This window comes from Anas acuta, chromosome 3 (assembly GCF_963932015.1).
Source record: "Anas acuta chromosome 3, bAnaAcu1.1, whole genome shotgun sequence".
Lineage (NCBI taxonomy): Eukaryota > Metazoa > Chordata > Aves > Anseriformes > Anatidae > Anas > Anas acuta.
In genome coordinates, this window is record NC_088981.1 from 60,596,251 (window position 1) to 60,608,930 (window position 12,680).

Consider the following 12,680-nt stretch of genomic DNA (forward strand, 5'->3'; position numbering starts at 1 on the left):
TGAAGCAAGCCACTGTTGCTCCAGCATGGAAGAGTTGAGCCACGTGACTCACTAACACAGCAAAACAACAGCTCGACGTGGATAACTGGCTTGACAGCTCCCAGGAAATGAGGTTTTCTGTTTTCCTCTGCCTTTGTTGATTCACGAGCGCACACATGCCTCCAGAGAAGGACGAGTAAAAGTGCAGCAAGCAGTCTGCTTTAGAAGTGCTCTCTATGCCTACAGATGCATAGAATAAGTCAGCAGATGACTTCTAAGAAAGATAAACACCAGGCAACCACATTCACAACAGAATAAATCTCTTCATTTTTATTTTGTGCCTACTTCTGAGCTAGCAGAGCAAGCATTGCTCAGAACCTGCATTTTAAGCGAAAGCCTATGAACGTGACTTTAACAAGACCTCTCTGGATTTTGAGATACATTTGTTACGATGCTTAAGAAATATCCTGGTGAGCATTTTGGGAAAGGAACTAATTGGCACACTAAAGCCGAGGCCAGCCAGGAAGAGTCTGAAGCCAGCTACAAGCCTGCGGTGATGATAAACAGCTCAGGGTCCAGGTGTCCATATATGGCCAGACTTCCTATAAGACTGACAGTACTGTATGTGCATTGCGTATGGTTCTTGGATCCCGTTCACATTCCTCGGGTATGTTTCTCTGGAGCTTTTGATTTCCGCTTTGAGGGCTGGCTCAGACCTCCAATTGCTCTTATAAAAAAATATCTGTGACTGAAAGTTGAAAATGTGCAAGATTCTTTCTTTAAGTACACAAACACTCCAAGTCTAGCCACTTTCCTGTAGTCTTGCCAGGTTTTCAGTATGTCTGATACCCGATCAAGTGACTTTCTGGGGGGGAGAAGGAAAAAAAAAAAAAAAGAAGGAAAAACACAAGAGAGGAATTTAGCATATCCACACCTGTACGTTTTACAAGACTTCACCAAAGGAACTGCACCAACCGAAGCTGATGTAGACACACGCATACCGTATATAGCTGTGTAAACAAGTCTGCGAGGCCAGTGTAGTGAATTCCTAATTTCAGCAGAAAAAATATACTATCTTAAAAGCATGTGCTGTATAAACACCTGCATGGAAGTCAAAATGAGTGCATTTCAACCATTTTATGCCTCAATGCCAAGATGTTCTTCTCCAGCTCGTGGCACAGTGTCACCAGAGAGGACAAGCTAATGACAGCTTAGCCCCTAAAAGAACCACTCTTACCTTCAGGGCCCCTTTGCCCCATGGCAGATGGTGAGACACATTTCACAGCGCAGAAACCAAAAATGACAATACAGCAAACCTGAAGAGCACTGATTCCTAACTCACTTCACTGGCTGGCACAACTTGTAACTCAGGGGGCTAATTCCCAATTTGTGTCTGTGCAAGAGGTAGTTCTGAGGTCCAAATGCCTGTGTAAGTCTTTTTTCTCAGGGCAGCAAGTGGATGGGGCTTGCTGTACTTGGCCCACAGTGTGAGGACTTAGGACAGATTTATCCTTTAATTTTGGATTTCCTGGCTTTCTGGTGGTTTGTTACTTTTAAACAGACTTTTTCTGCTGGTGAGATTCTCAGGTTTTGTTTAATAAAATTGATTCTCTGTAAAAAACCTCTTACATGGAAAGTTATAAAACATGTCTAGAGCCTCTCTCTCTCTGATGTTCTCCTACCATATTTAGACATTTAAAAAAGGCATTCTGTTTACCTGGTTACATTTGCATTTTGGTATGCATGTCATACATAGTTTGGTACACATATTATTTACCCAGCACTGAGGCCATTGGAGTCCTTCAAGTAAATAGAGATTTCAGGCTGCCTCATGGTTGAGAACATATATTATTTACCATAACCGTTCCTCTGGGACTTTTTCTCTTTCAGAGCCAATCTCATTTCTTTTAATGGAGAACTTCAAGTAGACGGAATGACATCCAAATGACTTAAGCAGCCAAAGTACAGGGTTGGCAGAATATAAAGACAGTTTTACGGTACAATATATCCTACTGGGGCTTTACATGAAAATGTATCTTTCTCCCTCAAGAATCCTGTGAATACATATTGCAGTGTCACGCGTGGATATGAGCACACGTGTACAGAGGGATGGAAAGAGGGAGGGATATGGCAGCGGCAGAACAACTACACGCAGAAGATGCTGTCTTTTAAGATACCCACCAGATTCCAATTTGCCTAACAAGATGCGTGAAGGCAATCTCTCTCATTAAACGCTAACATACTTCTGTGGGTCAAGAGTCAAAACGCAGGCATTCCTCGTGCCAAAGCGGAGGTCAAACAACATGACATCACTGAATATTCACATGGTGCGCGGGGAGTGGGGGGAAGAACCATCCTTCTAGCCTCAGAAAAAAAAAATAAAAAGAAAAGAAAATGCAAAGCCTGAGAGTTATCTGCAATGGTTTAATCCAAACCACAACACGTAGGTTTGGGGTTCGGTCAGATCCACGGCACGGTGCTGGGGTTTCAGCTGAGCATGGTGGCACGCCTGGTTGGCCTCCCGGGACGGTCCGACAGCGAGCTCGTGAAGCAGGGCTGTGCTAAGACTGTGTTGCTCAGGGATGACAGCTGCACACAGGCAGCGGGAAAATAATAGCCACTTCTTCCATGCTCCAGACTCGCTCCGCTGTGCCAAATATTTCAGAGTAAATAGGCACTCTCTCTATTCATAGAGAGCATCTATTAGGAAAGGAACACATTACAAATATTCGGTATGATTCAGGAGGACACAGAGTCAATTTATACACCCCGCGGGGTAATTATACCTTTTTTGGTCGTAACAAAACGCTCGGAATACGCCGGGACGGGCGGCGGGCACCGGCCGGCGAGGGCCTGGGGGGGGGGAGGCGAAGCATTCCCGGGCCGCCCCTAGCAACCGGCCGGGCGCGGGGCGGGCCGCGGCGTGAGGAAAACACGGCGATTTTTTTTTTTCTTAAAAAAAAAAATAAAAGGGAAAAGGAGGAGGGGGGGGCGGAGGAATGCGGGAGCCAGGGGTCAGGGCCGCTCCGGGGCGGGGCGGGCGGCGCGGCGCGCAGGAATGCGGGGAATGCGGCTGCTGGTGCGCGGCCCCATTCAGCCCATTGGCGGGGCCGCGCCGCCGCCGCCTATAAAGGGGCGCCCGCCGCCGGGCTCAGCAGTCACGCAGCCAGTGTCCCGGCAGCTAACGGAGCACCGAGCACAGCAGAGCACAGCCGAGCCGAGCCGAGCGCAGCGCAGCGCAGCGCAGCTCAGACACAGCCCGCAGCAGCCCCGCCGAAGGGAAGCGCCCCGCCGGGACCTCGCCTCGCAGCCGCCTCAGGATGTCCCCGTCCAGCCTCGCCGCCGCCCTCCTCCTCCTCGTTGCCCTCCTCGGCCCGGTAAGTGCCGCCGCCGCCGCTGCTGCTGCTGCCCCGGGCTACGCCGGGCACGGCGTCGGCGGTGCTGACGGCCGCTGTCTCCTTCTCTCCCCCCGCCGCCGGCGCAGGACGAGGCCCGTGGGCAGGAGTGCAGCGGGCAGTGCCAGTGCGGAGCCGGGCCCGGCCCCAGCTGCCCCGCCGGCGTCTCCCTGGTGCTCGACGGCTGCGGCTGCTGCCGGGTGTGCGCCAAGCAGCTGGGCGAGCTGTGCACCGAGCGCGACCCCTGCGACCACCACAAGGGGCTCTTCTGCGACTTCGGCTCCCCCGCCAACCGCAGGATCGGCGTCTGCACCGGTGAGTGGGGACCGGCACCGGGGGACGGGGACGGGGGTCCCGGCGGCCGGGGCTGAGCCTGACCCCCTCTGCCTCCTGTCCCCGCAGCTCGGGACGGCGCCCCGTGTGTCTTCGGCGGCATGGTGTACCGGAGCGGGGAGTCCTTCCAGAGCAGCTGCAAGTACCAGTGCACCTGCCTGGACGGGGCGGTGGGCTGCGTGCCCCTCTGCAGCATGGACGTGCGCCTGCCCAGCCCCGACTGCCCCTTCCCGCGGAGAGTGAAGCTCCCCGGCAAGTGCTGTGAGGAGTGGGTCTGCGATGAGCCCAAGGAGCAGACCGCTGTGGGACCTGCTCTCGCCGGTGAGTGGGGGTCCCACTGTGGCTGGTGGGCTGCAGGGAAAGGGGTGCATGCATTGGGGTCAGGGTGGGTTGATGTGGGGCTACCCCAGCAGCCAGAGGGCAACAGTAAGTGGGATTGTCCCTCAGAAAAATGTGGTTGCTGAAACTTCTCTGGGAAGGGGACAGTGCATCTATCAGGGTGCAAACTCAGATTGTGGCCTCATCCTGGTTGTCTGTCCCCTGCAGCTTACAGACTGGAAGACACTTACGGTCCAGACCCAACCATGATGCGTGCCAACTGCCTGGTGCAGACCACTGAATGGAGTGCCTGCTCCAAGACCTGCGGCATGGGCATCTCAACCAGGGTCACCAACGATAATGCCTTCTGCAGACTGGAGAAACAGAGCAGGCTCTGCATGGTCAGACCTTGTGAAGCAGACCTGGAGGAGAACATCAAGGTAAAGAGTCTCAACTTTAATGTATGACTTACTAGGATGCTTTCATCAGCTGGCAAAATAGTATGTTGCCAAAAAATGTGGTGTTCTGATAGGTAGTAAGTTTCAGTAGTAAATTTCAAGTGGCTCGTCATGAGGTTTGAGTTTTGCCCCAGCAGTGAATATTTTGCAATTAAATGTCCTTATTTTCTTTTACACATTATTATGATGCTATGTAAACACTTTCTCCTGTTGAAAACATTGTAAGGATTTGTGCATCTGCCTGCTTTTAATACGTAAGCTTAGTGCTACATCAAAGCCTACCTTCTAAACATGTTGTATTCACTTATATCCCAACAGAAAGGCAAGAAGTGCATTCGCACTCCCAAAATCTCCAAGCCCATCAAGTTTGAGCTGTCTGGCTGCACTAGTGTGAAGACCTACAGAGCTAAGTTCTGTGGTGTCTGCACTGATGGGCGCTGCTGCACACCCCACAGAACAGCCACCCTCCCTGTGGAGTTCAAGTGCCCTGATGGGGAGATCATGAAAAGGAAAATGATGTTCATCAAGACCTGCGCGTGCCACTACAACTGCCCTGGAGACAACGACATCTTTGAGTCTCTGTACTACAGAAAGATGTATGGAGACATGGCATAAAGCCAGAAGGAGACGCTAACTAGATTCTCAACTTGAACTGATTTGCATCTCATTTTGTAAACATGATTCAATAGCACAAGGTATTTAAATCAGTTTTTTTAATTTCAACAAACTGCTCCATGTGACCTAAGACAATTTGTCTACTGACCCCAAACGGTGGTTTGAAGAAGAAGGTAAAACGGACAGTGGGACCACAACAAGACACAGCTTCAGAACATGCTGTTCATGAGGTGGTGTGAAGGGGTTAAGGGAAATGTGCAGGATAAGCAGATTCAAGCAAATGTTCCCTTAATATGTGGTACAGTATTTTTCATCTGGTAGTGCAATTGAGAAGGAGACCATTAGCACGTTTGCTGACACTGGTTTTAGTGACAGCAACAGCTGGAATGCAAACTGTTACCCGGCAAAGTGCTAAGCAGAAGGTGTTCTGTTAGTCAGGACCGTAATGTTTCAGCTCTGACACTCTGATTCATATGGCTTGGTCAACAAGAATCAGAATCATGTCTATTAGACTGGACAGCTTGTGGCAGTTAATTTACCTGTAACAAGCTACTTTTTATTAATATTGTAAATACTATGTATATATATTTGTACAGTTATCTAAATTAATTTAAAGTTTTGTGCCTTTGTTTAATGCTTTGAAATTTCAGTGATAGCCTTCTTTTTTGGAACAAGATAGGTAGGATCTAAAGCTTGTCTGACAATGCATTCAAAGCATGAAATAGATACTCTAGTGGAAATTGTTCAGATAGGGCAAAATGGTGTGTTGAGATCAAGATGGAGAGTGTAAGATTTCGTGTCTGTATCCTTAAAAAGCACTCATCTGTTGGGCAAAATGTATTTGCCTCCATTTTATTGAACAAGTGACTTTAAGAAGAAGGGCTCTTCTGTAGCTAATCAGTCTTTCCACTTGAGCATTTGTTTCTGTCTTTGACTATGGCTCTTTTTGGACAGTTCATTTGTTGAGAAGTGTGACCAAAAGTTACATGTTTGCACCTTTTTAGTTGAAAATAAAGTATTTATATTTTTTATATAAATGGCTTGGCATTTCATTTAATCTTCACTATGACCTTTTATATTTCTTAAGGGGCTTTGTTTTGCTCTAGGTAAAACTCAAGTGCTGTATGTTGTATTTGTCCAGAAACACATACACTGGGGAATAAGCTAAATGATTTGCGGTTACTTGTTCTGTTAATAATGAATCAAATGTTACTCTTCAACATTTTGAATGGAGGGCAGGGCCAGGCTTGCTCTGCCAAGCCTAGTATTGCGTTGGAAAGTACAACAGGTTCCTCGGGCATCACGTGGTACCTTTAAAACAAGCTAGTTGATCCCTGTAGTGTTCAACCCCTGTTATAGTAATCTGTGCAATGTGCTTAATTTCATGTATTTCACTGGTTAAAACTTGTTTTTCAGCTAAGGAAAGGAAATTGTTTTTTAAAGCGTCTGCATTGAAGTGGTTCCTGACTCATTTCAAATCCAGAAGTCTGAAATCTGGTAAAATTCTCAGTAAAGAGCTAATGAGCTGTACTATAAAAATCATAGAATAATACAGGTTGGAAGGGACATCCTAAGATCTTCTGATTCATCCTCCATGCGGAGTAATTCCAACTTACACGTGGTTCTACGTAATTTATGACCTTAGTGTGTTATGGTAGACAGAGCACAGAACTCAGATGCCAAATACCTGGACTATATACTTATTGACTGGGGAGCAAATCAGTTTACCTGATGGTTCAGTCTGTAAAATATCCATTGATTCAAGCTCATGCAGGCCCATAGGTGAGAAACATTGTAGGAGCTACACATTTTGGTGATGGTCCAAGCATCCTTCTCAGACAGGAGCAAGCAGCTTAAGGACAGTGAGACTCACTTTCCTCAGCCCCTACACTTAAAAGGGAAACTTCAGTCCTGTACTAGGTCCTACATTAATAAGAGTTTCTTTGCCCCTTTATTAAAACTAGGGAATTCTTTGAATTTAAAATTAACCTTTGCACCAGAAGCATTAGTTCTTGTTTTCAGAAAAAACACATACCCTCCAACAAGAATCCTTTTCAGGCAAACAAGTTCAATCTGGAATTTCCTGGTGGTGAAAGAGTGTTAGCTTACAAAAATGTCCATCCTTCTTGAGAAACTTCCAAGCCCATTGATTTCAGCTAGCATTAGCAGCAAATCAGTATAACACCAGCTTTGACTAATGATAGACAGCAGGGCCCTAAACTAATAGGAAGTCGATGGGAGCCTTTCCAGTGGCCTCACCGACTGTGCTTAAGGCCATAGAAGCATTTCCCCTTCCTCTTAAAAGTACAAGGAATTCTCTTGGCATGAGGAAGTGGCTTTCTGTGTCCCATATGAAATATTTTTGGGTAGCCTCTGGCTTTTACACTCACTGAGACGCTCCAGCATATTTTTTCTCTCTCTCTTTTTTTTTTTTTTTTACAGGTTATGAATATGATGCAGCCGTTCAGTTCACCCTGGAAACACTTCAAAGGTTCCTACAACCACAAGGACTGGTTGTCCAACTGCTACCATGTCTCCACCCCCAAGTAATAAAAGAACTGTCATTTCTAGTTCCAGCAAGGAGAGGACACACACGGGCTTCATTCATAACCATCACTACAAAAGCTCTCGGGATCAGAAGATCAAAAAGGAGCACAATGTTTCTGTCAGGTTGTGAGTAACACCTTTAGAGATGAGGTATTTATGGTACTGCTCACGCCTATTGATTAAAGTCCCAACCTGTGTTCTTTTACAATGGTGAAAATTGATATTGAGCATTATAATGAATAGCTATTCCTTATCACATCATCTTTGTGGCTCTCCTTACTGGCTCATGAGTCACACCTGTATCTTGTTCCCAGTCCCCTCAGGTGGGGGCTGTATCTCAGATCCCCCAGCTGCACAGCGCTGTGTCCTCCTGTGGCACCATCCACCAGCTGTGCCTGGCAGACAAGGCTGCAGGGCTGGAGAGAGGCAGTAGCACCCTGCTTCAGGGAGCGCAGCCTGTAACTGAAGGCAACCATAAAGGGGTTCCCCCAGAGCAGCCCATGACAATGGCCTCTGGTTGGTAATGCAACGACAGAGCCGCTTGGACCACCATCTGACAAACTATCACGCTGCTTCATAGGCCAGAGGAGGGGTATGGAAGAGGCTTCCTATTCGAATATTTTAATGGTGGTTGCTCCTACTGCCATGAAGTAAAATAAGGAAGTATGCTGCATATGCAAATGTGTTTGGCAAGTTGTTACTCCCACTGAACCTATCAAGGATCGTAAATTTCAGCTACCACTGCAACATACCAATTTGTAGTCCTCTTCTTTTCCAAGGACATAGGTACTCTTCTTGAAGAAGTATGAATTTTAAACCTTTTCACAGACATGAGGTTTTTACCTCTGAAGGTAAAGAAGTTTAAATCATTTGTTGTAAGATCTAGAGATGTATGCATCACACTGTTTGTGAGACTTTCTTTCAAAGGTATCCTGGGAAAAAAGGAACTAAGGAACTCTTGTGTGGAATTTATGGTATCTTAAGTGATGGTTACAATGTGGACCTTTCAGCCATAAAGATGTTTCCTCATTTCATTCTTCATGCCCAAGATATATGGATGCAAGAATAAAAACTTGACTTCAGAAATCCCAAGCCACTTCCATGGGAGAAAACATTGGTTCACATTCCTTCCAAAATACCTTGTTTTGGGAGTTTGCTTTTAGGTGTTTGAATTTGCATTCTCAGAAAATTCTATGATGTGGGTTTGCTACTGCACTTTTAAAAGACCTTATTCACATATGAAGGTATATACATTCAGATGGCTGGCTCCTTAAAATGGATCTCCAAGGATACTAATAATACAGTAGGTAAAGCACCACTGTGAAGTCAATACTCATTTAATAAATGATACTCGATTAATCATTGAACAGAAGGTGGCTGGAGACCAAAGTATCAAATAATTTGTGAAATAACTCTAAGCCATCGTATTGCAGAATTTTGTCCCGTAACACATTTGCATGGATTTGCAGCTTAGCTTTCTAACACAAGACAGATGTGAACAACAGACACAGATTATAGCCCTTTCATATGAAATAGGCTCTACTCTCCAGATGGAAATTTGTCAGATTCCTTAGAGCTAAGAAACATCCAAAAGACACTCATTAACAAACTCTTCAAGAATGAGCAACTTTTAATGATCCATAACCACACAGGAACAAATAAGTCTTTGAGCAGTGTCCAGTTGTTTGTCTCACAAAGATGGGGGCTCAGCTGAGAAAACTGACTTTTGGACACATCACTAGAAATAGCACACTCTAACTAGATCATTTGTATTTTGTAACGTAGCACATCTTTTTCAGATACTGCACTTGAAGAAAGTACTCTTAACATTACACTGAAAAGGACATTAAATGTAAGAAGGCACAGTAATATTCTTACCTAAACATATAATAATTCAACCATTCTGACTTTGCATCCTACCACCAAAAACACTGCTTAAATGTGGCTTTAACTGATGTTATACTATGCCTGCATATGGAAGTAGTTAGCAAGGAGAAGTTGGGATGAAATACCAGTGTAAGGCTTTGCCCAAAACCCAAGAAGAATCTGAGAGAGGAAGTAGCTCAGTTAACTTATTTTTCCTCTCATTTTCCACTTCTTTCCTCCCTGCAGTTCCTTTGATTCATGCCCTTAAATGGACATACCAAAAACCACCACATTCTCACAGTGTTTTTCAGCCTGACTGGAACCAGGAAATACCAGAAATTTCTTCAGAGAACCTGTTCCCAAACTGTACTAAAGCCTTCAACACATTTAGAGCCTGAATGCAGTTTAGAAGCATGACTAAGGCCCCATCTCCACTGCACGACTGAGCCTTGCTCCTGCACTGAAGGACAACTGCTTGCAGTCACTACTGCTAACCCTGGCAGCTTCGGCTCTCCTCTGTTCTCATCTGAGCCCATGCCACCAGAGCAGCAAATCTGGAGCAATTCTGAAAAGACCCCCCAGAAACCTTTCCCTGTATATTGTGACAGCATTCCTCAGCTCCTGCCTGTTACTGAGGCAGTGCCAGATGATTTGCTTAATGGGCAGTAAATCCAAGCCTAACAGTGGCAGTGTTTGTGCTGTGAGGAACAGCCTCGTGTGCTGGACCAGCAGGTTGCTAGCAGGACCACAGGGTAAGCACAGCCCAGTGGTGCCTCCCTTCATTACTTGGCCCCATTAATTGGGCTCCTGAAAGAAACGCACAATCCAAAATGTTTGTTGTTGTAAATTAGTCTTAGCATAAGCAGATATTTAACAGCTTTTAGCAGCTACAAAATATGTTTCCCTGCTCCCAAGCTAAATGCTAAGAACAAGCGTCTCAGCTGCTATCAGGACTTATGTCAGCCCAGGTAACTGACATAGCTGCATTTGCAGTGGTTTACACTAACCCTGACCCAAAGTCCTGAGACTAAACAATTTAAGAGAATCTCACAGGACTCTGTGCCTGAGCAGGCTCCCAGTAGGACACAGGCTGGCACCTAGGGCATTTACTGGGCAATAAGCACTTGGGGTAACACAAATTACACAATAAATCAATCTGTAAATAGCTAAAAGAACAACCTGCTAGGCAAGTGATAAGACAGAGTATCCGGTAGATAAGCATGATGGACTAGACTTCAAAATACATCTGAAATACTGTTCAACCTCTGGATAACAAAACATCTATGAAGGTATTAAATACAATCTTAATGCACTGTGATGTGCTACGATGTTAATTATGCTGTATTTCTTAAATCATACAACTGAAAAAAATAAATAAAGTAATAATTGTATTCTTGACCAAAGAAGATATTTAATAGCTTCCAAGAGCAATCATCTCATCACAGGATTTGTGATTTGGTACAATACCATACATATTCTGGAGGAACTTGCTTTGCCCTAACTCTCAGGTTTTGGTCTCACCACACTTGCATGGTGTATCTGTGATCCCGTAACAGGTATGGCCCAGCCAAGTCTCTGCTGCCACACAGCTCCAGCCCCAGGTGGAGAGCCCAGCAGGAAGACAGGACTGGTAAAACATCAGAAGACAGATCAGGTAAACTGACAACCATCCCTCTGGGGTTCAGCTTCTTACTGTGCAGAATTTTCACTTTCTTGCCAGTGAATCAAGAGCAAAAAGAGAAATGCATCTTTGAAGAAAAGCAGCAGGGAAAAATAAAAATAGAAACAAAAACATGAGAGCAGTTGAGAATGACTACAGTCTGTAAAGCCAGGGAATAAAAGTACACAGTCTTGCTGAGAAAAGAGTTACCTTCACAAATTCCCAAGTTCTGCTACCCTAAGTAAGGTCAGTGTTAGAGTTCATTGATCTCAGTGGAAAAGCCTATTTGTTTTGAATGAATTTTCCACACTGTTTGTGCAGCAGAGGAAATATGCAGAACAATGGAAATACGTAGAAAGTCACATTTGGCCTTTTTCATTTAGAAATATTTTGCTAATTCTAGGCTTGTTCTGAGGTCAAAAAGGCCAAGGTTAATAAGCTGATGAAGCTTTTAAAATCCTATATGATAGGATTTAATAGGCCAGGTCACTTTATCTTGGGAACTGCCACGATTGTCTCTCAGTGGGATTCCCATCAGTGCTGTAGCTGTAATTGCCCTTCTATAGGACACGTCCAGCTGAGGATTTTCCACCATGTGTGACTCTAAAACTTTTTTCTAAGATGACATGGAAATTAAGTGTTTCTTTCCCTCCATTGCTCATTCCAGCCACAGCTCCATAGACTCAGACAAGGAGCCTCAATGGAAAAGTTCTGCATAGATCAGCACATGCCCCCATCAGTGACCCAAAGGGATCCCAGCATTGCTAACGCCCGCTGGAAACTACCTGGCATCAGCGTTGCAAGGGAAAGCAACGTTTAGCCTTGCTTGCTGTGTTATACACTTGGCAATGCTGCTCATGTTTATGATGACAGCTGTATTGGGTATCCAACGTAATGCTGCTGGAGGTGAAGTGGCAGTGTCACCCCCCTTGATTTATCATCCAGAGAGCCAGACCCTTAAAGCCAGACAATGCAGGACAAATCTAGTGTAAGGATCTCCAGTAAAGTCTCACCTTATGCACACACACATTGTAGCTTTCTGTATTATGCAGTTATCCTCATGAGGATGCCATTGTCATATAAATATGTCATCTCATCCAGTATTCCACTGTACAAATCTACAAATCTGAGTGTAGTCCACTTTGGAAAACCATCTTAAAACTGAGATTCTTAATTGTGGCTTTTCTGACTCCTGCAAGCATATAATGAACTTGGCAAAGTTTTGAAGTTCAGCCAACCTTTAGCAAGCAGTAATTCTCCAGGTAAAAACATGCTTTCTGTATCAAGAATTAATAGACATCATATATGCAGAATTTGAATGTAATATTTTCTCTGTCTTTGCATGGCATTCTCCACTGACCTTATCACAAGCAATTTAGAAACTATATGAATATTTTCCAGAAATTGGTCATAGATATATATAATTACACACACACAACAAAAATAAATAAAAAAATAAATTAGAATAAAAATAAAAATGCACCTGTAATCCTGGCAGATAAAATCTCC

The 12,680-nt window shown here is 44.9% G+C and overlaps 1 protein-coding gene across 1 annotated transcript; it reads left to right on the forward strand.

Annotated features, from left to right (window-relative positions):
* Window positions 1–3,146: 3,146 nt before the first annotated feature.
* On the forward strand, window positions 3,147–6,135 carry CCN2 (cellular communication network factor 2). The gene is made up of 5 exons (XM_068677416.1): window positions 3,147–3,356; window positions 3,464–3,689; window positions 3,777–4,028; window positions 4,254–4,465; window positions 4,802–6,135. The coding sequence occupies exons 1-5, from the start codon at window positions 3,300–3,302 to the stop codon at window positions 5,096–5,098; spliced, it is 1,044 nt and encodes a 347-aa protein (XP_068533517.1). The 5' UTR covers window positions 3,147–3,299; the 3' UTR covers window positions 5,099–6,135.
* Window positions 6,136–12,680: the final 6,545 nt, after the last annotated feature.